This window comes from Neolamprologus brichardi, chromosome 12, assembly GCF_056152115.1.
Source record: "Neolamprologus brichardi isolate AB-2024 chromosome 12, ASM5615211v1, whole genome shotgun sequence".
NCBI classification, from domain to species: Eukaryota; Metazoa; Chordata; class Actinopteri; order Cichliformes; family Cichlidae; genus Neolamprologus; species Neolamprologus brichardi.
In genome coordinates this window covers 18,658,020-18,685,910 of record NC_142115.1, presented here as the reverse complement: position 1 = coordinate 18,685,910, position 27,891 = coordinate 18,658,020, and the positions used below count along the sequence as shown (strand labels likewise).

The window sequence follows — 27,891 nt, the reverse complement described above, 5'->3', positions numbered from 1 at the left end:
CCAAAGTCTGTTCAAAATGAAAAGAGATGACACTTTAAGGTTAGAGAAGCTTTATATCAGCATAGTCAAAACCCATGAAACTTCTCTGTGTATTTACAAAAACATAATACAAGAATAAAAAAGAGAAAATGAACACGTCACAAATGGAGTCCCACATACTGTCACAAAAACAGAAAGAAAAAAAATGATCCAATTTACAAATTGATCTTTATGTACTCCCACTTATGGCTTCAATCTAACACAAAACAAAATAAAACATCTCAGGTCAGCTGTGATGGTGCGCCATCAGTCCATCGTTCCCTTTGCAATAATAATTCTCTCTAGCATTATCTTTAAATAATAATAATAATAATAATATCAAATACACATACAAGACAGAGGAGCTACATTTGTGAGCTGTACACTTTGCAGTAAGGGAAGGGAAAGGAGAATGTTTGCAGGAATATTCACCCTTTGTACATGATAATAATTCATTTTGGGCAGTGAAAAAGGTTTCAAAGATTATTTAAAAACGAGCTTGTTTTATTTTTCTGTACCAACCAATTGTTCATCATACTAAAAATCACAGTTTTTCCGGATGACAGTTAAGTATGAGTGACCAAAGCTTGCAGTTTATCATCCATACTGCTTACCTCTTATTACTTCTCTTTCTCATTTGAACATTTTTATGTCTAGGATATGGGAGCATGTTTTGTCACCAAGTAAAACAAACAAACCAATGATTCCCTTCATTTCTGTCAAAAACATTTGTTTCGGCCCCACAAAAGCACATAATGGGAAAAACCCACAGGATGAATTGTAGTAAGAGTTCAGGTGAAATAAAAACTTTCAGTCTGTACAGTACTACTGAGTACTGCTGAGTACTACTGAGTACTAACTTTTGTGCAAACATTCCTCAGCCTTATGCTGACTTCAGTTTAATTACAATTAGCATAGTGACTGATCTCATGTGACTTAAAGTCAGACTATGGAAGTTTTTAAAGACGAATTAGCTCGTTTTCCCTCAGACTAATTGAAAGATGAATCCGTAACTACTAGAATGCATGAATGCTTAGTTCAATACATTCAGGACTTTAGCTTTATCTGTCTTGCTTGGTCTGGTATGACCATTAGCTTTTAGTTGCTAAATGTTAGCTAATGCAATGACCTATCTACAATGCCACTTTGCCGACTTTTGTGTTTAGACATTTCCCATTTCCACCTGTGGCATGTTGGCTGCTGTAAAAGCAGGTTCATAGTCTCACTTTAAGCCTTGAGCGAGTTTTTTTCTTAATGAACATTCGCCTTCAAATTAAATATGAAAACAAATATTGTCAAGTGGGATGAGAAAACCATTGACAGTATAAAACTTTAAGTGCAATGTATGCGGTCTTTAGACATTTACAAACTCTAAAAAGACTTCTCAAATATCGGCCCAAGGATTGCGATGTCTCTCCACTTCTCTTCTGGTACTGCAAACAGACTAATTAGAAAAAAGAAGACTTGATGACAGCCATTTAGATCAATCAAACAGTGACTTTATATATTTAAACTCACTGGAATTTTAACTTTAGGATACTGGTATTTTGTTTTTGGGTACTGAGCTTTGTGATCTGATGCAAAGGCAGGAAAATCTGTCTGTGGCCGGACTGTGTGCACTCTCATACACACTGTATGCAAATTTACAGTTCTCCTCTGGGTCAATTTAGTTCCTTTGTACAGTCTCATTGGAGCAGAGGAAGAGCAGATGAAGGTAGCAGAGTCACCACTTAGAACTGGAGAAAAACAGGAGCGTAGAAACATGGACAGAAACCATGGAAGGGTGGGACTTCGGTCAGGGGGGTAGTAGTAGTAAGATGGCGCCTGGGGCTACTGTCCGATTGGGCAGGTGGTGGAGGAAGAGTCACTGGCCTAGATGGCATCACATCATGTCTCACTGCTTTTTGCTGAGCCACACCAGGTTATTAAGCGACAGACCAAACCTGCTTCCAGAGCCCTCACACGCTCATCGTCATGTTTGGAGAATACTGCAGAAAAAAGTTAAGCAGAAACATAAAAACACAACTGTTTATGTGTTTAAGAGAGAAAAGCACATCTCTAGCCATCAGTCTTAATTATGCAACAGTCACACGAAGCATATTAGTGGTTGGAGACCAAAATTACGAGGACCATATGCGCCAAGTGGGACTTTGTTGCCTTTGAAATGATTGCTTTGAAGACAGGGATCAGGTCTGTGAGCACTCGCAGTCAGCTGCGAAGCCTCTTTGTTTCACCAGCAAGAATTAGCATCATGGGGAACTAAGCTAACTAGCCAGAGCCAAAGTGAAATAGTGAAATAGTGAAAATACACTATGTCCAGTTTAAACAAAGAAAAAGAAGATGGCGACGGCCAGCGTCATAAAGTCGAGGCTTCAGAACAGTAGTCAGCAAACCAGTGGTGGTGTTATCTTTTATATACAGTCTATATATCTGGCAGAGACTAGTAAGACTGATATTAGCCGCATGGTAAAAAGTACAGCAAGTAGTATCTTAGCTTAGCATAAAAAATGGGCACGCTTAAGGCAAAGTATTACAGGGAACTCTCAGCAGCAAAAACCTCCAGTAATCCCATATATTAAAAAACTAATTTTCACTCACACTTTCGCTCTGAAAAGGGTTAAGGAAGTTTCCTCCCATCTCTCCATCCTCCCGAGGCGTCCCAGGCTGATTACTCATACTTAGGTTACCAGGAGAGTTCTGTTCAAAGACAAATAAAACATATATCACAGTATCTGCTACAAAAATCAGAAGTGTAGTTCAGAGTAGGAGAAAAACTTCTCATACCTTGGGGAGACTGTCCATATCGCCCGACCCTGAAGGAGGGAACACAAGTATGAAAATAATGCACATCACCACGATCAAATGAATACTAATTTTTCATGACAAATCAGGGACAAACATAACCAGAGGTTTTTTAGTTTGTTTGTTTTACCCCTGCCGAACACAGAAGCTTCTTGTTTTTGTACCTAAAGAGCCATTCATGTGATGTGGCTCCATCCCGGCCATTCCCCCTAATGGACCGTCACTGCCTGCACCCATAGGAAACTTCGGAGAACACACATAGGGCAAGTTAACAGCAGTATTCCTGTTTGACTTGTAACACTAACACAGACCCAATAGCCACTCACATTTGGCCGGCTTCCACCTGGAGGGACTGTGTTTATCATAGTGTACATGTTGTCTCCAGAGTTAGTTGAATCTGACAGAACACAAAAAGGAAAACGGAAACAGTAAGAAAATTAAAGGTCAGTAGCATGTTTATATATCTACATACACATATACAACTGATACACACAGAGCTTACCTGCTGGACTTGGCATAATTGGTGTTCCAGGTGGCCCTCCTCCTCCCGGAGGTCCCTGAAATGAGAGTTTTGTTTTCATGACATTCATGCATGATCCTGTGAATTAAAGCCTATTTAGCTTGTTTAAGAGTTTCAAACATACATACCGCATAGCTTCCTGGTGACGCAGAAGAGTATGGGGTCTACAAAGACAAAGAAGTAAACCACTCAAGTCATAAAATGAAAATTAAACTTCTTCTTCGGTATTTTTGTTGCAGGACTTACAGAATTGGAGTTGGGAGGATTTGGCCAGGGTCTACCACCACCAGGTCCCCTAGAAAACACCCATACACTTGAGTTTTTTGCATTTGGCAGGGTCTTTGTTTCCAATTTATTTGGGTAGAGCTGGCAATAACAAGCTCCCCAGATGCCAGAAAACAAGTAAATGGAAGAAGAAGAAGAAGAAGAAGAAGAAAAAACTAAAGAAGATTAAATAGAGGGAAAGGTTAAGGTTGTGGTTTCATGTTCAGAGCCAAAAGTTAAAAACATGTGGTAAAGCTGTAGGCAAAAGACAGTTAAAGGAAACGGCTGACTATAACAACTCTACTGAGCGATTAAAGATAGCTGACATTTGGAGAAAAATGTGCTGAGTAAGCTTACATTTTTAAAAATAGACACACAGACAAGTGTATTTTACTCTTTTATAAGCTCATGTGCTCAGATAGGCCTTATGCTACTCTGTCTATATGTGCGTGTGTTATGGTGATGATGGCTGTGATTATGTTATGCATATACCACTCACATGCTCATACCAGGCATCCCAGGACCAACCAGAGCATTCAGTGGTGGCCTCATCCCACCTCCATAGTTCTGGGAAAAAACAGAAACCAGAATTCCATTTGGACACGACTACATGAGAGTAACTATCAGAAACAAAACTTACAGCAAGTAGTCCTCAAAGAAAAATCATCTTGACCCAAACCTGGGGTCCTAGTGGGACCATGCCCCTGGGTGGAGTCATCCTCTGCATTGGTCCTCCCATATTTGGATGTCCTGAAGTGTAGGATTTACCAGAATGAGAAAAGGTTCTCTTCAAACATGCATTTTTGTGTTTAACACCTTTTTGTGGCCACTTTGGTACACTATTATCTGAACACTATTAAAAACTCATAAACGTGCCATTCTTCCAGTGCAATGAATAAGGCAACTGTGTCTTTATATACCGTTTTTGATCAGATATAACAACGCTTTCAATTTTCAGTGTGTTATGTGATTTCTAGAGGGACTCCCCAGAGAATGTATTATCATAAAACTTTTGTTTCACAATCCCCTCGGGAACCCATTCTGACTTTGGTGATTCCCTTCTCCCAATTATAGTGTCATAACGGGGTTTATTTATTTTGTAATGAAATATCTTGACAGCTACTACGGTAAAATTTGGCTAAGGAATCCATGATCTATAGGTGGAGAGTCCTCTTTTAGTCGTGTTAATACATAAGGGTGCATGTTTTAAGGGCAAAACCTCAATCAGGCTATGATCGCACAGTAAATATTATTTCAAAAGACAAAATCCTGCCTGCCTGCATTATTGTTAAATAAAGTAATTATTGACTATATGTGTGTGTTTCAGTGTGGGCATGCACCTTGCTGTCTTGTGGGATCCATTCCACTTGGTAACATAGGCTGGCTCCCTGGAACTCCTCCAAGACCCTACAGAAACAAGAGGATCCATCTCCAATGTTATAATCACTGTGATCTTGCTTGGACGATCTGATATCCTCGTGTTGGCGTTGTTCCCACATCATCATAATTAATGTTGTTCCAGGTTCAACATTGCAAGTGACCAATCACCTTCTTGTAACGTCATACTTCTGCGACTTCAAAATACCCGCCTTCGAGTATTTCGAAATACAAGTGGAGAAAACAAATTTTCTTCACTTGTGCCCGCCTCTGTCTGTCAGTCTAGCGCGCCCGCTTCACTTGCGAGAAACCGCCGCCTGTCCGCCGAATTTGAAGTCCTTTTAGGATACTTTTCTTTAATAAACGGTAAGCATTATACATATGTTCCTCACTTGGCTTGCTGTTTGTTTGCTAGTGATAGGCTACTTTACGACAGCATTAGCTAACCAGTGTTCTCTAGACCAGCGTTCCCCAACTTTTTGGGTGTTTCGTGGCCCGGGGGTTGGGTCAGGCAAGATTGCAGTAGCTTCCCTGATCATTTTACAAACATAAGTGAAGAGAATTTGAACTAAAAGGCCTAGACTAATGGTTGTGTGCTGAATCTATGAATCAAACTATCCACCTGGAAACATAATTAACTGGTCCATAGCTGTGAAACTGGACATGAGTTCTTGATTCTATGGAGATCAACAGTAATCCAGAAATTTACAAATTTGTCCTGGGACATCGTGTAAATGCTGTCCCTGGGACATAGCGTAAATGTTGTCCCTGGGACATTGTGTAAATGTTGTCCCTGGGACATCGTGTAAATATTGTCCCTGGGACATTGTGTAAATGTTGTCCCTGGGACATTGTGTAAATGTTGTCCCTGGGACATCATGTAGAAGTTGTCCCTGGGACATTGTGTAAATGTTGTCCCTGGGACATCATGTAGAAGTTGTCCCTGGGACATTGTGTAAATGTTGTCCCTGGGACATCATGTCCCTGGGACATTGTGTAAATGTTGTCCCTGGGACATCATGTCCCTGGGACATCGTGTAGAAGTTGTCCCTGGGACATTGTGTAAATGTTGTCCCTGGGACATCATGTCCCTGGGACATCATGTAGAAGTTGTCCCTGGGACATTGTGTAAATGTTGTCCCTGGGACATCATGTCCCTGGGACATCATGTAGAAGTTGTCCCTGGGACATCGTGTAGAAGTTGTCCCTGGGACATCGTGTAAATGTTGTCCCTGGGACATTGTGTAAATGTTGTCCCTGGGACATCATGTCCCTGGGACATCGTGTAGAAGTTGTCCCTGGGACATCGTGTAAATGTTGTCCCCCTAACATCCTTACAGAAACTGCGACTCCTTCACAATGTCAGGTAAATGTCAACTCATGTTGAATAATCAACCAATCAAGCCTTTTATTATCACATGCAATGTTACACGTACAACTGCAATGAAAATTTCACCCCCTTCTGACCATACATATATTGCTTAAACATCACATTGGGAAGACAGGTCGGAAACAGTTAGGAAGGTCAGAAAACAATTTAATTAATAGATGAGGGGAGAGGAGGAGAAAAAAGAACTACAACCAGACAAAGCTCCTAGAAGACTGAAATGGATGATGGTTGCAGCATGCAAAAAGAAAACGATATCTGTTGACTACAGCATATGCTTTCTCACAGATTACCTTGTGGGAGTAGCTGGACCAAACTCTATTGGTATTTCAAGTTTGAAATCCCTGTTTGACCAGACCAACATTTCAGATGAGGTACCTCTTGACATAAAAATCCTTTTATGTTGTCATAACTTTGTACCCAAGTGGTTAACTAATGTTAAATTCTGCTTTAAATACACTTTATTGTACAATTTAGTTAATGAATCGTATTCCTTAGTTCTGTTTTTATTTATATGTATTTATTTATTTGTTGTTAAGTTAATAGATGGCCTAATCTATTTGCATTGTGAGGTATGTTGAAAAGCTGGTTTGATCATAATGACATAGCATATTTACGTTTTTTGTAATGTATTTGAAAACATAGGTGTATTTATGTTCTTTTTATAGAATTTCCCTTACATTTATCCAATACCAAGCCAAATCACTGGAAAAATTTTGGTTGGGTCCACAAGAGCACAAAGTGCATACTTTTTGAAGGTATGACTTGGACTGTGGTAACTATGTTCTTATCACAAAGGGTTTATAAGTTGCCACTATAAACAAACAGCATTTTCCAAAATTTAAGCCTTGTCAGAAGAACCTGAAAAATACCTTTCTGAAACCTTTTCTGTGTAAAGACTTGCTCAAAAGCAATGCACACAGATTAAAATATTTCTGTCTTGGCCATCTGATAAAGAACACCAAAAATTGAGTGGTCTTGATTTGTTTCGTACACACTATAGAACTTAATTAATGTAAACAAAAAACGACACTTTCTATATATTTGTGTAACTGCAGAATTAATTACAAGTCTCACCTGACAAGCTTTCGCAATTTTGCAGTGTCATTCTTGACAGAAAAACATACTTGTCACTAGGGCTGGGCGATATGACCCAAAATTCATAGCTCGATATTTTTTAGCTGGATGGAGATATAAGATATATATCTCAATATTTTTTTTTAAAGTCATAAGGTAAGAACAAAAAGAGAGTTCTTAGTCAAAGCTGTGTCTCAGATGTCACACAGGCACTTTTATTAACATACAGCATAGATGTACATGAAAAAAACTACTCAAAAATAAATTCTGAGCATTTATTAAATAATAATGCTCCATAAATAAAAGAAAACGATGTTGTTTTTGTGCATAACAAAGAGCTCACAATTGTGCAGTCAAAATGTAAACTAAAAGACGCTGAGCATAATAACAAAGACAGATTTCACAGCTGCTCTCTTTCCAACTTCGTGACTGACAGCCTGGAGTTTGAAATCCGCTTCATAACCGTGTCTCTTAACAGGTGCCATTTATGGTCCTTATCATTCTACAGTCAATGGTCCTTATACACACACAATACGCTAATATTACGTTGAAGCACAGTACGTATCACTCCGCGAGGCTCCTCGGTAGCCGTAATGCTCCGACAATCCATCAAGCCGGTGCAGCTCCGTAGCTTACCAAAGTCGAACTAAAACATTTTTTGACAGATTGCTGAGCGCCGTGTACCACATAAAATTGGTTTGCGGACATCAAGCACAACCAGAATTCATACATAAGGCGCACTGTCGATTTTTGAGAAAATGAAAGTATTTCAGGCCGTGCATGGCGTTAGCGTGGTTAGCTCGTTAGCGTGGTTAGCTCGTTAACACGTTGACGCCGTCCAGCCCCACAAACGGGTCGATGCGCAGTAACTCGTTAACGGAGATTTGCCGTGTCCATCTTGTCGCTGCCTGCAGGTGAAGCGATGGAGGAGGAGGGAGTGTTGTGTCCAGTGAAGGAGAGGCGAGGCCGAGTAACGTTGCGTAAAGACAAAAGCGGATAAAAGAGAGGCAAACTTGTGGCTCCACAACTATAATTATAACGTAACATAGACTATATCGATATAAAAGGTATTGTCACATCTTATATCTCGTATAAAAATATATCGATATTTTTAAAAAACTCGATATATCGCCCAGCCCTACTTGTCACATTCTTTTTATTTCCAGAAAAACATCTTTCAGATGCATGAGAAATTGATTGAAACCATTTCTTTGTTAATCGAATTTTTTTTCTTCTTTTTTTTTTCTTCTTCGTCAATTATTAGTTTGCCCAAGGGTAAAACACATGTGGAGGAGTACAACACTGAAATCCCAAAGCTCAGGTCCAGACTTTGCCACTACTTATTTTCCTCGATAGGTAAATATAAAATTAGCCGCCTTCTTTTTCTCTAACATTGGAAAATGTAACTTGTACTTAAACAAATTATATTTTGCAGATCGAACTAGGAAGTGCAGTCAGTGCTGGTGTGGTGTGTGATTGCAGCCAAAGACCGGGTAAGCTATGACATGTCCTTAGCCATATAGATTGTTTATATAATGGACTTTGTTCTTTTTTTTTTTTTTTTTTTTAATTCACAGGTGCAGTGCCAGAAATGTGGTGCATACAAGCACATGCGTTGTTCAAAGTCTGTTTGTGGCATCTGTATCTTATTTTTTATTTATTTATTTTTTGTTTTGTTTTGTTTCACACATGGTACAGCAGTAATTCATTCCCATACACAACCTTCCTTTCAATTAAAGTAATACCGTTTCCATGCATGAAAAGGAGCAGGAAGAAGAATAAATTCTTATTGATACCTGCCCCCTATCTGTGATAATACAAGTAGGCAACCAACATTCTTCTGTGAGAGTAAGTCACAATATAACTAAACAATGTCCAAAAATGTTTAAAGTGAAATTTTTTTTCGTAATTTTGCCTTTGCACACCAGGACTGTGTAATTAAAGTGGACGTTTCAAGATCCAGTTTTTACACAAAACTATTTTAGACATAACTGTGTCGTATTGTGGGGATTTCCCTTCACAATTAAATTGATATAGTGCTGTTTATATCATTCTTCTTTATGTAACAGCACAGTGCAGCACAGCAGAGGGAAAGGAGTTGTGCAGCATAGTAGGTGGCTATACAGGAGGAGCAATAGAAGTAGCCAGCGAAGAATGTCATCAGGGAAAGCATCAGGCAGCGAATGACAAAGGAAAAGTTCCTAAGGGAGAGGACATCTGCAGCAAACCGACAAGTAACAGTGAGATAGGAGGACTGACAGTCAGAGATCAAGGTACACAGACTGAAAGAGATGAAGGTACACAGACTGAAGACAAAGAAAAAGAAACAGAAGTATACGGCACAAGTCTGAGTACAGATAATGCTGCTGCTGATGCTGTTGACAGGATCGATGCAGATACAGAATTTCAAACTGATTCAGAAGGTACTAGTACAGTTTACAGAGTGCATGGTCGCTTATCTGCACCAAGCTCAAAAAAGAAAACCTACACAATAACAGAAGACAAGATCAAGTGCAGAATCAACGAGAGAACATGTCAGTTTATGTTTTCAGAGGTTTGATTGGGGTAGGTATACATTTCGTGATTTTGATGTCACCTGAAATAAATCCGGGTTACTCGTATCAATGAAGTGACAATGTGGCTGGAAATTGTGCATTTGCTGCAACATATACACAATTACACCATGTAAACAAAAGCATTTAATTTTGTTTGTGTGTGTGTGTGCGTCTCTCTCTGCTCTTTTGGTGTTTGCACTTTTTCTTTTTTAGGGCCGTAAACTGCCCGCAATGATTCTGTACAGGCCTAAGAAGGCCAAAACTAAAGTAACAATGTTTAGTGTTCTGAGCGAAGAGAAGGCTGGGGAGCTAGCCCTTGGGTTTGCTGGAAGATTGGCCTGCGATGTCACAAGAGACATGGTCTGTAAAGGCATCGACCATTCAAGTGCTGATATGACAAAGTAAGTTAGTAAAATAATATGAAAGTTGTATCTTTTTTGGTATTCAAAATACTCAACCTTCAGTTTGCTGACACACACCTTTGGCCCTGCTGCACTGGATTCTGTCATTTCTTTCCTGTGTGAAAAACTGGATCTTGTCTCTTAAATAATGAAACCTTTTGTGACTTTTGTTTGTTCTGTAAATCAGAATCTTGAAAATTGTTCACTGTTGTTCTAAGTTTGTATTAAGTTGACTATTTGGCAAAAATGTTTGGTTCCTAATCCAAACAGCATAACGACTGTTCTAACATGTATCTTAAAAATGCTACAAAGAAAGAAAATTATCACATATGTTTCAATATGAATGTAATTGTGTCACACTCAGTTCGTAGTAGCTTTCCTGTTTTATTTTGTGAGTTTTGGTATGTTTACACTGTTGTCATTTTTATTTCCCTTGTGTTCGTCTTCCCTTATTAGTTTTACTGTATTTAATTAGTCTGATTTAATAACTTATAATTATTTACTTTCCAGTGTGTATATATGCTCCTCGTTTGGATTATTGTTTGTTTGAGTTCTGCTTGTCTTTTCTATTAAAGATTTGGACTTTTGGACTATTAGTGGACCTCGTAAGTTTTTATTCTGTGCAATTGGTAATTGACTGGGTTTAATTTAGTGGCCTGGAAAACAGGCCCCAGGGATCTGGTCATTTTAACCCCCTAAGACCCGAAATCTTCCATGGCATGCATTTTTAATTTCTCTTTGATATTTGGGCCGATTGCAACCCGATGAATGTAAAAACAAAGAATTACCAGAATTTTTTTTTTTTTTTTTTACCTAATTTTTGTTTCTGAGAAAAATGAGAGCCACATATGAGGACATTCATTTGAAATTTCGATAGAACAGTTGCAGTATAATGTCCTCGTAACTGTATATCAGGCACTTGTTGATCAAGATTTAGTATTTTGGTCTAAATAACCCAAAATGTGATGTCCAGATATGTGGACGCCAGGTCCTAGGAGGTTAAAGGCTGGAGTAAAGTGTTAGAGCTATTTATACCTATGTAAACTTTTATACACTGGTTTTTACCTGTCTTGTTTCAGAAAGGTTTAAAAGGGTAATGTCCACAGTTTATAAATTTTGAATTCAACATATTTTATTAAAGTAATTGAGCTTGAACACAGAAAAAACTGAATCAAATAATCATAAAATCAAATCACTTGCACTATACTGAAGTCTAATCTACTCTGAGATAATGCCAGTTTCCAACACTAATGATCGGGTGAAGGAGAGAGATGAGCGTGTGCATGGCCACTGGTGCTCTTATCCCCTTAAGAGTGCATATTTTATAAATAATACCAACAATTACAAATGCAGACCTTTAATAGTAATAAGTAATCCTTTATTTATAATACATAGCAATATAAAAATAGTAACATATGAAAATATTACAATGGGCACAGATGAATTTGTATCAAAAACAGCAACCAAGCCAAAGTAATGAATAACACACATAAATAACAACTGCTTGAGAGAGCAAACAATTTCTTTTCATCTGTTCCTTGGCAGAAAGTTAAGACAGCTATTCAGCTTTAGGTTTCAATAAACAGAAGTAATGGATGCAGTCCCTTTTAAATGTCTACACAAAAGTCTACTTGTGCATATACTTAGCTTTAACTCTTCTCTTTTTTGTTTTGTATTCCAAAAGGTTTTCATTTTCTCCAGAGGATGTCTCCCTTTCAGTGGTTATCGACTGTTCACATTCATTTTCACAGACTGCTGGCCGAATGTTTCTTGCTAGAATGCAATGGCCTAATTTTGCGTGCATTATCTGTCGTCTTTATTTCGTACTGACATATACTTTTGCCCACTTCTTGTTTTGTTTTTAAGACATTTGTATGCAGTTCATCTATCATTGCAGTAATGCCCTCTGGAATGAATGCCCACTGTTTAACTGTGTCTAAAACAGCATTTAGTTTTCCAACCGCATCTTCTGTGCATTTTTTGTCTGTGCTTTCAACTACAGGAGTGTCATTCAAAGTTGATAAAGGACTTTTCAGAGAGTTTTTCATTTGTTTAAAATGGCTACAAGCCACCTTCAGGCAAGCACATGTGTTATAGTGAGAGAACGTACAACAAGTGCACTGAAGTGTTTTAGCCGATGCAAAAAAACAGATTTCCAAACAAACTTGGCATTTTTATCACTTTCAAGTCCTCACAGTGTACAAAGTAATGCCTTTCTTTCACTGCAATTCTTGCCAAGGTAGAAATGTCTGTTTCCATGTTTGGATAGATGTCATTGTCAACCTCTGCTAATTTTGCAAGTAACACTAGATGCTTGCAAAGAAGTCCTCGTAAGCCATATGTACAGTTACAGTAGGACTCAACAGGGCAGACATCATACAATATGTCTTCTCTTGACTCAGATGGGACTTGATATGCATTAACTCCATGGCTGTTCTTGACTGTAATTTTAAGAGCCCAACCACTTTCCATCAGTCTTGAAGCAGAGTCTGAAACTTGAGACAAGGTGTCAGCAAACCTGTTTTTCATGTTTTAAGTTATTAATAATATGTCATGTTTTTGTATTAAGAAGCAATTATTTCTTCCCTTACAATGGCTAAGAAGGAACACTAAACCTATAAGCATATTTGGTTTCAGCATCTGTCTGTGAAAGAATCCCACTCACAAGTTCTACTGCACAGTGGGTGACACAATGATGGTCTGCACAGCTTAAGTACTTGTTTTGATAAGCAAGATAAGAAGCCAGTTTTAGAAATCATTTCAAAAATCTATTTTTTATCTCTCTGTAACTTTTTTTAGCAACTGAAAGTTATTATGCTCTTAGTGTAATCAAGAAATCAAAATGTGAAATAGACAAATTACACTTACAGATGTGCAAGCTTTCAGCTTACAAAAGAAAGAAATGATTTCATTTCTCTTTTGGGTGTTAGAAAGCCCATGGACCCCGGACTCTGATTTTGAAAGCCATCGATTAACAGCCTGTGAATGTAAGAGAAAAAAAGTTAATCTGGAGAGAGAGACAGAGGAGCAGCTGTACAAAAAGCATAAAAGAAAGCTGACGTCCAAAAATAACTTTGTCACTCACTGGACAAGAGGACCTGTGCATTACAGAAATCAACCAGGCAAACATATTTTTAAATGTCAAAAGGAGCTTTGGGAAGCAGCCACCAGAAGATGAGTGCACTGTGGTCTTAAATGGATGGACATAGTCACTCAATATTTTATCCCTTTATATTCATTAACCTGAGTAGGTGAATATCACAATGAGGCAAATCATAACAACAGGACCCTGTTGTAAAAATGTGTTTCAGGTGCATCTTAGACAACGTGAAAAGAAAACAATGTGGTTTACCTGCAAGACATGGTACCAGCATAGAAGGATAGCTGACTCTGGAAAAACCTTCTGCAAAGCATTTATTTCCGCAAAGTCTTTGTCAACCATAAATGCTCTACAGAAAAAAAGAAACACTAAATGAGATTAAACAGTATGAAAATGTTTTTGCTATCTCAAAGCACCACTTCAATGCCAAATTAAACATTTCAACTCACAAGTAGATATATAAAATACTGCATACAGCCTATAGGAATAACTTTAACAACTGGAAAGGAAAGTTTTTTGCAGCCCATGCTGCAGCTATAGCATTAGATTCTGGCATGTTATAACTTTTTTGAAAAGGAATTATTTCAAAATCAATAGCTGTAAATGTATTATTTACCTCGGGGAAGTTGGGAAATGCTCACAAACTATTCCAAGAACAGTTTCCAGGGTTTTCTGACTTTCGTTGCTGACAATAGCATAGGCCACAGGGACTCCATGCCCATGATCATCTCTTACAACAAGTGTGAATAAGGGAAATGAATACTGGTTAACACAGTGGGTGGTGTCAACAAATACTAACTGTTTTGCATAGTTCTCCATGTTTGATTTCATTACAGGTGTCTGCAAAACAATCATTAGTTCTTGGTCAGATGTGTATGGTTGACAGAAGAGAACATGTTCTTGATGTTTTCCATTAAGTAAGGTATGTACACTTTGACTGTCTCCACAGTTAAAGTGCTTCTTCCTCATCATGCAGGTTCTAACACTGTCAATGTCACGTGGTGTGACAAAATGCTCACTGTTGTGAAGATCTCTGTGTCCATGTTCTTTGGCCCATTTATGACATTCGGTTAGTATGATGGCTGGCTTAGTTCCAAGGGAAAGCAGTTCCTCAATCTTCCTCCTCAAATCACTGGAAATATTGTTGAAATGTGCGTCTTTTGGGTCCGAAGGATCATGCCCATCATGCTTATCATATGTACGCTGCACGATGACTGTGTGGTCTTTCCAACATTTGAGTACTTTAAATGAAACATAGGCCTTACAGCCCACTGCTCTGTAGCTGTTTCGACTTTTTTTCCCCAGCTCTGATGCAGTTGAATTTGTAATAGTCTCTTTTCCTGTCTTTACCTGAGGCCACATTTAAACATTTATAATGTCCATGAAGGGTTAATGAGTTAACGAGGGTCCTCCTGGCATTGTGACACATGCACACAAAGTTGTGTATCTTTTCCAGTTCTTTTTTTTTCGTCATTCAGAACACTTCTTCTAATTATATCGTCCATTTCTGGTGGAAAAATAACAAAGGTTTAATTAGTCAATATTCATTAATTCATTTTAACTTGTTTTGGGGGTTTTTGCAATACAATGTAAATATTAAATATAATATTAAAACAATATATATATAATATAAAACAAACAGGGGCTAACAGAAGCTAAACTTTCATATGGTATGTCTCTGGCAACTTTAACATGATGTCCCAGGGACAACTTCTACGCGATGTCTCAGGACAAATTTGTAAATTTCTGGATTACTGTTAATCTCCATAGAATCAAGAACTCATGTCCAGTTTCACAGCTATGGACCAGTTAATTATGTTTCCAGGTGATAGTTTGATCCATAGATTCAGCACACAACCATTAGTCTAGGCCTTTTAGTTCAAATTCTCTTCACTTATGTTTGTAAAATGATCAGGGAAGCTACTGCAATTTTGCCTGACATTGTTATGACAGCTATATTCACCTGTACTTTCATAATAAATCATAATACATTGACACGCAATTCTCTGTCTGGAGAACACTGGTTCGCAAGTAGCCTATCACTAGCTAACAAACAGCTATCCATTTCAAGGAAAACATATGTATTATGCTTACCGTTTATTAAAGAAAAGTATCTTGAGAGGAATTGAAATTGCTGGATCGGACGACAAAAGGCGGTTTCTCGAAGAACATTTGTTTTTTTAAGGCGGGTATTTTTCGAAGTCGCAAAAGTATGACGTCACAAGAAGGTGATTGGTTACTTGTAATGTGGACCCTGGAACAACATTTATTATGATGATGTGGGAACAACACCGACACGAGGATATCAGATCGTGCAATTTGGCTCATTTGTACAATTCAGTTACGTCTGCTGCCTGCAGGGGTCAGTGTGGCTCTTACCTGATTCGGTAATCTGAGGGGCGGTCTTGGTCCTCCGGGGTATCGAGGTGACATAAATGGCTAAAAATTAGGCAAATAAAATATTACATGCAGACAAATAAATGGACTGACCACATGTGTAACAAAGATTTAGAGGGTGGCACAGTGGGAACTTTATACGCTCTTCAAAGCAGGGAACCAACCAGAGCTGCTTTTATGTTTTCACTTGAATTCAGGGCTAATTTTCCTTTAACCATACAGCAAACGGAAGAAGCTGACCGCATTTTCACTGGAGTGAATTTATGAGGGGGAGAAAAAAAATGACAGGAAAAAAAGGATGATAATGATGTCAGTGCGTGTGTTAACTCTGTGGAATTTGGCAGCCTGTATGCGGAGCTCTTTTGCAGCTGTGAGTGGGCTTTCACTTGTCCTCACCACAGACAGTAGCAATGCTGTTGCTATGTCTGCTGAACTGATGCCACCCCGGACAGAAGAGCCACTCTGCAGTGGTGGAGGAGCAATGCAGAAATCTGCCACTAGAGAGCAATAGTCCTCTTAATTTAATCAGAGCCTTCACTTAAATTGCTGTCTTAGTTGTGCTTAAGAGACATCAAATGGATGAAGCTACAGCATTTTAGGTTTCTTTAGTGATGGTGTTACTATTTTTTTATTATTAATTAAAAAATGTAAACAACTAATCATTATCAGCAAATGACGTAACAGAATTTGAATGAATAAAACGAAGCATCATTTGTGACTGACTTTGGAAATAATGTGCAATTTATCGCAAAAAAACCCCCCCAAGTAGTGCAGATATTCTGTTATATTTCATACACAAAAAACCAGACAGAAGAGCTGGCAATCAGGTAATTGTTATATTTCTTTAACTAAGAGGTCCTGACAAGACCTTGCCTTCAAAGAGTGACTGATCTTCAGAAGGAGACGGAAAAAGCCGTTCGGACTCACATGTGAGTTTATGAAAGCGGAACTAAGAAATGCCCGGGAAGACTATTGATCTTTGCGTCTAATCCGAGCGCCTGAATTTGACTGATAATGACGTTTAATCGATGTACAACTGGCAGAGGCCTTCACAGATGATCTGGGGCAATGCTGCATGTGTGCGTTTTTGTGTGCCAGAAATTTATCTCTCCTGTCAGATTAGTTGTGTTTGAGATTGTACACAAAATCAAAGGTAACGTAAGTGAATATACATACAGTTGTTGTTATCTGAGAGTGAGTTCTTGCTCTTAGGGGATTCATTGGGTTTCTAGTTAGGATGTTTGCAATGCGCTCTTTCAATTTAAAATGCCTGGAGATGGCTTGTTGCTGTGATTTGGAGCAGTTTCAATAAAATGCAATTGAAATGAAGTGAGACTGAATCCGCCAAATTTGGGGAAGCTTAAATTTGAGCTGATATTACATCCTCTGGAGTGACAGAAACATGGCCGTTCAGCTCTGCGTTGCATGCATACCTGAAAGAATCCCGGTGGGACTGGCCCTACTGGCATGCCCTCTCCTGGGGGAAGGTTACCGAGGACTGGGCTCGGTGCTGCTGCGGCACTCTGAAAAAGACAAATGGCGAAAAAGGGAGACTTCAACTCAGATCTCAGACTTGTCAGAAACAACAAACTCAACACCTCTTTCACCTGTTTCATCAGCTACTCTCCATTTTTCTGCAGAATAAACAAACAGATATAATAGTTTGGATAATTTCTGTCTTCCTCAAAGCAGGAATTTACTTATCCATGTTGCAAAGATAACACATCCAACACCAAATACCAGATAAGCCTGCCACCACTTATATAAAAGTCATAGTCTGCACTGCGAGGGTCTTTCCCCATCTCTCTCCCTCAGTGGGATATTTCCTGTTTCTGCAGATGCCCTGCCATGCTGGCCCAGGTTTATTTTTATTCAATGCGTTTTTGTTGTGCTTGTCCCAGACGGGTGGCGCTGGATCATTTCAGCACTGCCTCTGTCTGCTTCCTGTCGCATTGTACAACCAAGTTACCACCCAGCACCGGCCTCTTCTTCCTCATCCTCTTTAGGAATACAGAGCAGACAACGCGCAGTGTGGGAGAGTGTACGTACATCCATATATTGTACACAATAACGTGTGAACAGTGGACTCATGAAGCCAGAGTGACTGCATCTGTGTCAGTATCTTCCCACTCTCTGTTCTATTTTTCTGATCTTCCTTTTCACTTTCTCTCCCCCTCTGAAGGCACTGGAGGGGTGTAAAGAGATCCAGCGAAATTCACCCAACAGTCTCTGAAGTTTCCGCCAGCTGACTTTTTAGGTCAGACAGGAACAAGGTTTAATCAGAGCTGAGATAAAAGCAGACTGACGACACCCCTGTATCCTCCTCTGCTCCACCCCGCCACCCTCTCTGTTCCTTCGCTCTCATATCTCTCGATCGTTAATGTTGAGCAATGTCGAACAGGATGCCGTGCAGTTTTTAGATTCTATATTCTGCTGTAAACATAGGCTGTATTTGTCTCAGCAGATGAACGTACAGATGGACACAGATGGATATTTGCAGCTCCATGGTTCAGTAGCGAGAGGCTGGATTTGGTGTGTGTGTCTGTGTTTCTGTGTGTACAAAATCATGCACTGCATCAAGTGTGTTTTGTTTTTTGGGATTTTTTTCTCCCCTTTTATTCCCTCTCCCTCCTCGCACCCTGGATTACCCAGAATGCCTTTCCACCCTGGCAGCCTGGAGGTCTGCTGAGTTTGCCTTCGTGCACCGAGAGAGGGAGGGAAAGAGGAGAAAAGAGGACAAAGCAGAGATTATGAGTGTGTGTGTGTGCATGTGGCAGTGAGTGTGTGAGCGCACTTAATGTTTGTGGCGGAAAAAGAAGAACGGGAGGAGGGAGGAGGAGGGGATCTACCTGACCTGCTGACAAAGCAGCATTTTCCCAAACACCCAAACACGGCAACGAGGAGAAATAAAAGCAAAAACAACAAGCCTCAAAAAGCAGGACCACCTCTCATACATGGAAAACTACAGCAACGCTAAAAGCTCTGGTACTGCTGCCGACGGTTAAGTGTCTTTTGATTACGACAAATCAGGTTGAGTCAAATGACATTCAAATCTGAATGAATCATAGGTTTAACAAAGCCTCTTTAAAAGAAGTAATCCCCCCCCGCCCCCCCCCCCCGTTTGTCTCCATACGTTGATCTTTAAAAGAGTCACGTGGGTTAAACAGTGTAAAACTGGGATTTGGAAATAGGCGTATTTGCTTTGCCAGTTGTGGCAAGCAGCTTCATGGCCTATTCTCTCATTTTCACAATGACAACTGAAGCAAATGTGAACAAAAACCAAAACACCGAGTTGATTCTAATTATTGAAAATGCAGTTTTTAGATTTTTAGGTGAAGGAGTTGAAAACCGCCCAAAATAAACCAACCAGAGAGACAGCAAAAGCTTTGAGTGGCCAAACCAACAGCGTGGTAACTTCTTAAAAAGAATGAATGCGCCGCTCAGCTCAGCAACACCAAAAGACCTGCAAGACCACAGAGGATAACTGCAGTGGATGATTGCAGAATTCTTTCCTTTGTTATAAAAACCCTTCACAACATTTAACCATTTTAACCTCTGCTACAGTAACACATTCAAGGACGTGGGCATATACCCAAGCTCCCTAAAAAGCCGTTCGCTGATCCAGAATGCTGCAGCCAGAGTACTGACAGGAACCAGGCACAGAGAGCATATTTCTCTTCACTGGCTCGCTGTTAAATTCAGAACTGAATTAAAAATCCTTCTCCTCACATACTAAATCTTGAATAATCAGGCACCGATCTTAGCTATAAGACTGCTGGTTTACTTTTAGTTCCTAGATTTGAGAAAGTAGAACTGTTGGTTACACTCAAGAACGAGGAGGTCAGACTGGACTTTGCCAGGAAACATCTAAAAGAGCCGATAAGAAACAGCTAACAGTACAGCCGATGTTATGGCATTAGGTTACAAATGATCTTCTTATGGCCTCTGACAGTGGACTCATCTCTGTGCTTGTCCTTCTTGACCTTAGTGCAGCATTCGATACTGTTGACCATAATATCCTGTTAGAGCGATTAGAACATGCTGTAGGTATTACAGGTATTGCACTGCAGTGGTTTGTATCATATCTATCTAATAGACTCCAATTTGTGCATGTAAATGGAGAGTCCTCTTCACACACTGAGGTTAATTATGGAGTTCCACAGGGTTCAGTGCTAGGACCAATTCTGTTTACATTATACATGCTTCCCCTAGGCAGCATCATTAGAAGACATAGCATACATTTTCACTGCTATGCAGATGACACCCAGCTCTATCTGTCCATGAAGCCAGATAACACACACCAATTAGTTAAACTGCAGGAATGTCTTAAAGACATAAAGACTTGGATGGCCACTAACTTTCTGCTTCTTAAGTCAGATAAAACTGAGGTCATTGTACTCGGCGCTGAAAAGCTTAGAAATATGGTATCTAACCAGATTCTTACTCTGGATGGCATTACCTTGGCCTCCAGCAACACTGTGAGGAACCTTCGAGTCATTTTTGACCAGGATATGTCCTTCAACGCACATATTAAACAAATATGTAAGACTGCGTTCTTCCATTTGCGCAACATCTCTAAAATTAGAAATATCCTGTCTCAGAGTGATGCTGAAAAACTAGTTCATGCATTTATTACTTCCAGGCTGGACTACTGCAATTCATTATTATCAGGATGTCCAAAAAACTCACTGAAAAGCCTTCAGTTAATCCAAAATGCTGCAGCAAGAGTACTGACAGGGACTAGAAAGAGAGAGCATATTTCTCCTGTTTTGGCTTCCCTTCATTGGCTTCCTGTTAAATCCAGAATTGAATTCAAAATCCTGCTCCTCACATACAAGGTCTTAAATAATCAGGCCCCATCTTATCTTAATGACCTTGTAGTACCATATTACCCTATTAGAGCACTTCGCTCCCGCTCTGCAGGCCTACTTGTTGTTCCTAGAGTATTTAAAAGTAGAATGGGAGGGAGAGCCTTCAGTTTTCAGGCCCCTCTTCTGTGGAACCAGCTTCCAGTTTGGATTCGGGAGACAGACACTATCTCTACTTTTAAGATTAGGCTTAAAACTTTCCTTTTTGCTAAAGCATATAGTTAGGGCTGGACCAGGTGACCCTGAATCCTCCCTTAGTTATGCTGCAATAGATGTAGGCTGCCGGGGGATTCCCATGATGCATTGAGTTTTTCCTTTCCAGTCACCTTTCTCACTCACTATGTGTTAATAGACCTCTCTGTATTGAATCATATCTGTTATTAATCTCTGTCTCTCTTCCACAGCATGTCTTTTATCCTGTCTTCCTTCTCTCACCCCAACCGGTCGCAGCAGATGGCCGCCCCTCCCTGAGCCTGGTTCTGCCGGAGGTTTCTTCCTGTTAAAAGGGAGTTTTTCCTTCCCACTGTCGCCAAAGTGCTTGCTCATAGGGGGTCATATGATTGTTGGGCTTTTCTCTGTATCTATGAAGCGCCTTGAGGCGACATTTGTTGTGATTTGGCGCTATATAAATAAAATTGAATTGAATTGAATTGAATTAGGATATATGGCTGCCAGCGGGACTGCTATAACAGCAGCAGCAGGATAACCTGTGAAGTGTACAGGCCTGTACTCGCTGCTCAGATTCAGCCAAATGCTGCAAAACTGATCAGACAGTGCTTTACAATGGACAGATAATGACCCACACAAACCAAATCCAAAAGCAAACTAAGAGTTTCTCGAGCAAAGAAACGGGATAGTCTTCAGTGGACACGCCACTCACCTGATCATTATTTCCAGTTACTAAATACAAAACGGAAGGCTGAGTCACGTGTGTCCTTCCCTCCTCTGAAAACAGAATCTATAAAATCTGTTCAGTTAAACTGACGGCAAAGCTTAAAGATCTGCAGAATCATAACACCTGGTGTCGCTGTATAATAGTAATGTGGTGCCATTACCTCGTGTTAGCCACAGCAATGCTGTGATCCACACAGCAAACTCCTCCTTGTCAGTTCTGTTTAAATACCAATTCACAACCGAGCTCAACATATTCCAGCACTTAACCTTAGCAACCACAAAAGATCCACAGATTGTTACACTGTTAATGAATCCATCATTAACACCTCTCACACATCAGTGTTTACACTTTTCTGACAAGGCCAAGTGAGAGGAACACTGAGATAATGAGGTGATGCCTGTACACATTAACACCGTACGGTAGTGTACATTATTGTGTGAATGTAGCTGCCAGCAGTGGTGCAGTGTAACGCTTCTGCATACACTTCTCACTGAACTTAAATGCAACCGAACACTGACGCTAATTTCCACTGCACTTCATTTGATGGACTTCATTGCCCATTCAATTTGCGAACAAGCTGTAAGGCCAATTATAACGCTCAGAAATTCTCAGCCCTTAAATGAAAATTAACCTGTCTGAAACTGGATTTGGGGGAACGACAACAATTTTTCTTGGCGGGTAAATCATTGCTTTTGCTGCCGATGTCCAAGCAGCATTTTATAGTTTCATTGTTTGCTACATTTCCAGTTAAAACCATGAAGGGAAAACACTGCTTGACCGTGCACCACCGTTTGTTCAGCTGTGACACCTGTACAACTGAAACATGCTCCATGAACAATGGCGTGAAAAAGAAACACTGCGTAATGACAAAACTTCTCAATTATTATTTTTCTGTATAATATATTTTTTTTAATAAGCAACAAAAACTAGTATTAGACAACACCTGTACCTGCCAATAAGACAGCAAAACATAAGCCAAACATGTCAGAGTTGGACCTTTTTCTTCAGTATAAATACTGCTAGTAGAACTTAAATACAGTAAATGTACAAAAATATAAAAAAATGACAGTAGATTTAAAAATTTTAAGGGGTCTTTTTACTGGGTCACAACATTCTGACCTGAGCTATTCTGTTACTCCAAAAGTCTTTGCCTTTTTTGCTGTATTGATCATGTGTTAGAGAGCATTGTTTTAATGAATGCACAATGGCGGGGAAAAGGTATTGCATGCATGTATGTAACATCGACCTGAACCATGATACCACAATGACTAAAACGCTCAGCGTTCGGGTTTTCCTTTCATTTGTCACACCCATCTGTAGATATACAGATAACCAGAATGTCAGTGAGCTTATTCGGCTCACTATCCATCACAGTTTACAGGTTATTGTCTGTGAAACGACAAATGTTACCTTGACCTTGAGCGCAGTTTGTGTGAAGACTCACTACACTAGGAGGAGTAGGCTAGCAGACGGATGCCTCGCCACGCCATAAGATAGTCGATCCTTCGGCCGGATGAGCTGATTAAAGTGTATAACAAATGAACTTATCTTCAAGAAGACTAAGGTTCAGTCCACTTTAAGCAATTTCCCTCACTTCTTTTCTTAAAACTATCTTCGTTCTTACACTCGTATCTTTTCCGATACTCCATCGTTTTCTAGAGCGATCCAGAAAGACCTGATTGAGGCGTAACAAGACAATCAACTCTTCCGTCTGTCCATTTGGGAACCCCATTACATTACAGCTTTTCATTTAATGAAGCGCTGTGTGTGTTGTGTTCTCCCTACATTGTGGTTATTTGCACGCTAAACGAAGTGTTTGTGATGAAACCCGAGGCAGTGGAACAGCCCCCGAATGTCCTCAGATGAACACCTGCATCTCCTGGCAAACTCATTTGTTTCATAAATTATTCAAAACACCACCCTCCAGGAGGCCATTACAGTATACCAGACATACACAACAAGGCATACAATAACATAAAACTACAATTGCCATTTATGAAGTTAAAAAAAAAGGTCCAAAAAAGAGGCTAAAATAAGGTCGGCTTCTATTTGAAACTGTGAAGACTGGTAAATATAACAGCGTCTTTCCTGTGTGCGTTTTTTAAAAACACAAAGAAAGAAAAAAAAGGCAGTAAATGTATCATATGTCACAACAAACCAGGGGGGGGGAAAAAATCACCCGAATTCGAGGTTTACTCACTGAAGTAAAGCTTTAGATGTATTAGATCTACCGCGTCCACTCTGTTATCAAAAAGCTTCCCATATTATGGAAATATGTATAATTTCTCCATCAGAAATGGCGCTTTCTCTCCCGAAGCATCTCCTGCTTTATGCCTGAAAACGACCCAAACATGTAATTTGCTAAACTTTTCTATAAAAAGCACAAAAATGCATCGAAAGAACTCCGTAGTCATTCATATGTAGGGCAATTACGCTGCAGCTCAACACTTTACAACTTAATCAGACTTCCTCCATACTACATTCACAGTACACTAATCCCATCACACTAAAGGGCTCACAAATACTTAACAAGATAACTTGCAAACTCTTTCATCCCTCCATGTTTACAGATTAATGCGTGTATGTGTGTGTTTGTGTGTGATGCATGTATACTTAGCTTGGGGGTGTGTGTGAGTGTGTGTGCATGTGAAGGTGAGGAGTCATTTTCATTCAATACTGCAGAGACTGAGAGACACTCAGAGATGCGTGAGTGGAATCTCAAAAGGCTGTCTGTGTCTACCTTCCCTCTGTCTCTATCGCTGTGTAAACCTGAAGCGGTCCCTCCACCTCTCTGTCTCACGCAGCCTGACAAATCAGCTCTGTCTGATTTTTATTTATTTATTTATGTATTAATTTACCACCCCATTACAATAAGTTCTATATATATGTATCCCACATAAAATGTCCTGCTGTAGTAAAACTGACCTGACAATCTGTTTACATCACGCAGCATAGGTGAGTTCATCTGTGTTTACCGTCACTTAAATATCAAATAATTGAAAATGATATTACTTTACAGTAACTGCAATACTCCAGTAGTCCAGTATTCAGGCCCAGCAGCAGGAAGTCACTCCTTTTTTCAAGCCTTTATTATTTGGTTTGTTCACCTTTATATTTGATGATAGAATCTTTTGTCAGATATTTAAATTTCTACAGAGATTTTGTGCCAAGCTTCAATTTTACAACCTGCTCCTGGACAGATGGGTTATGTTGCCTGCCTCCCTCTTTAACCCTATGAAGGCTGCATATCTGCTACATCCAGTATTTTTCTGCAGTTTATTGCTTACAACTGTATTTTTTGCAAGGGGGAAGGGGGGTTGGGGGTTGCACCGATTAGGGTGACCGACCGTCCTCTTCTTTTGCACTTATTGACTTGTAAAAGCCTATATGACATTTTTTATTTCACCATTCATTAACCGCACAGAGAAGGCATCGTTTAAATATGTTAAAGTTCTCTTTAAACAAACAGTATTATTAAAGTTCTTCATGACAGCGTCCTCTTTTTTTGGAAATCAAAATATGGTCACCATAACGCTGATGAAATGGAGGTCTCAAAAACTCATGTATCAAATATGACACACCAGGTGTTACAGGGTTAAGATACCCCAGATTTGCTCTGTTGGACTAAGGTGAGGTAACGTTTTTAACATACTCCTCTGGCTCTGATTAGTTCCGCTGTGGCTCGTTCTATACCTCCTGATTAATGCTGCAAATGCACTTCCACTGATTTGTAGCTGGTCTTAGAATTTCCTGGATCACTTTCCAAGTTTGAAAAGCCTCACAGTCAGCTTTTATTTTATTTTCAGACACCCTAAAACAGACAGACTCCGAAATTCACAAAGTTTCCTGTTCACAGGTCATTTTAAAACCACATTCATGCAGTTATGCCTAATCCAAAATCACAGGTGTGTTTAAATTTGTTGATTCCTTCTTTTAGCCTGTTTTCAACATTGCATTTTGATTGTATCACATTTGTCTGCTTAAGAGACCTTAGAAACAATAAAATTATTATTAATCTGACATTTAAGTCACACACAGGTGCACCCTCTTGCATACTTCAGATTAACACAGCAATATAGAATATGTATGCAGTTTTAAATAACAGTATTTATATCTGTATAATATTATATACCTGAGTAAAGTGCCTTAGATGCGATAAGGTGAAAGCACTGTTGGCTTTGGTTGTTTAATGGAACAACAGGATTTATTATGAAATACTCAGAGCAGCCCACTACTAACTTATCCTATAAATTCTCACTACCACTAACTAATACTACTTCCCACCTAGCGAGAGTCCACCTCCCTACAGACAATTAACCATTTCATAACACAAAGAAGAGCAGATAACTTGAACTAATAAGTGAAATTATTTCCTTCAGTTCACCTGTGAACGACTGCCAGTGACAGAGGCTGACATATTTTTTAATTTATAAATTACAGTAGCAGCTGGGGAAAAATGGCAGAAGGAAAAAGCTCTGAGGCTGCGAGAAAATGGGCAAGTTATAGCTCAAGGGGCAGGTTCACGAATTCTTCACTGAGCACGGCGGCTGTCTTGGAGAGCCTTTAGGTGAAAGGCTGCAGCGGGTTGTGCATAACAGTTAACACTGAGTCTCAAGGCCACATCAGGATCTACGAATGACACGCTACACAGGAAGGAAATGTGTTCCCCCTCCCTCCCCCTCGTTTCTACTCACTCCATCCTATCAAATGCCATTAGTCCACTTCCTGAACAAGGAGGGAGGGTGTGGAAAGAAGAGATGCTTCCATTCTGCATGATTCCCTTTTTGCACGCACGCACACACGCACACACACAGTAACAAGAAAAACACACATTCATATATGCACAATATCACAGTGTGAATATGTGTATCCACAGAATAAAACTTTGGAGTATCTGTATCTGTAAATGTCATATGAGAGAGGCAAAATGAAGCGTAGAGATGAGAATGGGTGTGCTCTCCTTTTAATCATCTATTATTCACATCTCCCATCGCAAGACAGATCAACACACCCCACTGTGGAATCCCAGCCCAAACTCACTTTTCAGTTTCAAGACTTAAAAATCACCCTCTGCTATTCAAAGCTTGGAGCAGACCTTTCCTGTTTGCCCACACTGTACCAGAGCTACTTGCAAGTGTCTGAACAAATTCAGTTGAAACACCAAGGTTACGTCATCTTTTAGCTCTTACAAGGGAAAGTCCAAGATGAGACTCAAGAATAGTGACTTGCAAGCCCAGAGTGAAAGTTGTCTAATATGGCTTCTAGTCAGTGCTAGTATGAAAAGTGATGATAGCACGATGGCCTAAATGAGAGCAAATATCAGATTGGTAAGGAAATGTTCACACCTCTAGTTTGTTTAGTGTGGTTTGAATAAGCTCATGAGTTTGTAAACTTGGAGCTTTTTCCCATGGTTTGGTTTATTTTCACACAGAGAAAAATTCAAGCGAACTCCAAGTGAATCAAAATCCATCACTACAAACTGTGTGAAAATATTCAGTTCGCTTATTGGCCAGATCTTTGCACATCTACAGTACCTTGCAGCATTGCCTGGTGGTTGGTTTGGCTCGAGGTTGGATCACGTTAACACCATAAACGAACTGGACTGGAGTTCATGTGGAACTACACCAAGACTCCTCTCCAGGGTTTCGGTGTGATTGTTTTGCTCTGCAGTTACTGAGTCCACACCTTGACAAATGAAACGCACCACGGGGGAAAACGAACGAGTTCAACACCTCAGGTGTGAAAACACCCTAAATGGAAAAATCCAGTATATGCCCTGCATTGTATTGCTGTATGTAATCTGGCACTGTAATTGATTTGTTTATATGTGTGTATATATTTACATATGTACAAATACTATTTGCACTTCAAATTTGATGTTGTTTGAGTTATATTCTTTTTCAATGACAATAAATCTAATCGCATCAAATTGAATCTGCAATTAGCCTCAAGCTATGTGGGGTTTACAAAGAATCTCAATGAAATAGCTAAATGAAAACAATCAAAACAAAAAGGGTGGTTTCCATATTTCTATACATACCTCATGAACAGTTTACTACAAGCTACATTCATGCATTCAAACAAAATGTTATTCTATAGCTTTGGTGCTTTCTAACAATCACAGCCCGATGGATGCACCGGGGGCAAGGACACTTCACCACGCAGACTCTGTGACGCACTGAACAACCAACATTACAAATGGTAGATGACACACTCTGCCACCTCAGCCA

At 39.6% G+C, this 27,891-nt stretch overlaps 2 protein-coding genes and 1 long non-coding RNA gene across 8 annotated transcripts in view; 1 reads left to right on the top strand and 2 right to left on the bottom strand.

The window, feature by feature from the left end:
• Window positions 1–12: 12 nt before the first annotated feature.
• Window positions 13–27,891, bottom strand: part of ssbp2a (single stranded DNA binding protein 2a) — a 68,891-nt gene continuing 41,012 nt past the window's right edge. The window contains exons 5-17 of the mRNA XM_006784132.3: window positions 17,332–17,421; window positions 15,881–15,940; window positions 4,945–5,011; window positions 4,284–4,354; window positions 4,104–4,171; window positions 3,587–3,635; window positions 3,469–3,504; window positions 3,323–3,377; window positions 3,147–3,217; window positions 2,985–3,063; window positions 2,803–2,831; window positions 2,617–2,715; window positions 13–2,006 (exon numbers count right to left, since the gene is read on the bottom strand). Of these exons, the coding sequence (XP_006784195.1) occupies window positions 1,977–2,006; window positions 2,617–2,715; window positions 2,803–2,831; window positions 2,985–3,063; window positions 3,147–3,217; window positions 3,323–3,377; window positions 3,469–3,504; window positions 3,587–3,635; window positions 4,104–4,171; window positions 4,284–4,354; window positions 4,945–5,011; window positions 15,881–15,940; window positions 17,332–17,421 (804 nt within the window). The 3' untranslated portion in view covers window positions 13–1,976. The remainder of the gene's footprint in view (window positions 2,007–2,616; window positions 2,716–2,802; window positions 2,832–2,984; window positions 3,064–3,146; window positions 3,218–3,322; window positions 3,378–3,468; window positions 3,505–3,586; window positions 3,636–4,103; window positions 4,172–4,283; window positions 4,355–4,944; window positions 5,012–15,880; window positions 15,941–17,331; window positions 17,422–27,891) is intronic.
• LOC118453746 (uncharacterized) lies at window positions 5,205–11,575 on the top strand. Of its 4 annotated transcripts, none has more exons than XR_015719848.1 (6): window positions 5,205–5,347; window positions 6,657–6,742; window positions 6,908–6,940; window positions 7,037–7,126; window positions 8,710–8,801; window positions 8,881–9,016. It is a non-coding gene; the product is annotated as an uncharacterized LOC118453746 (long non-coding RNA). The 4 variants fall into 4 exon arrangements; XR_015719849.1 differs by lacking the exon at window positions 6,908–6,940 and adding an exon at window positions 10,214–11,575 and having other exon boundaries at window positions 5,206–5,347; window positions 8,881–8,938; XR_015719847.1 differs by lacking the exon at window positions 6,908–6,940 and adding an exon at window positions 9,023–11,443 and having other exon boundaries at window positions 5,206–5,347; window positions 8,881–8,938.
• LOC118453745 (uncharacterized) lies at window positions 12,794–15,852 on the bottom strand. 3 transcript variants are annotated; one of them, XM_035905005.2, is made up of 5 exons: window positions 15,596–15,852; window positions 14,118–15,008; window positions 13,754–13,850; window positions 13,270–13,380; window positions 12,794–12,896 (listed from the first exon to the last, which is right to left on the bottom strand). In XM_035905005.2, exons 2-5 carry the CDS (start codon window positions 14,861–14,863, stop codon window positions 12,873–12,875), a joined length of 978 nt encoding a protein of 325 aa, XP_035760898.2. In that variant the 5' UTR covers window positions 14,864–15,008; window positions 15,596–15,852; the 3' UTR covers window positions 12,794–12,872. The 3 variants fall into 3 exon arrangements, with proteins under 3 accessions (XP_035760898.2, XP_035760899.2, XP_035760897.2); XM_035905006.2 differs by having other exon boundaries at window positions 12,868–12,919; XM_035905004.2 differs by lacking the exon at window positions 12,794–12,896 and having other exon boundaries at window positions 12,933–13,380.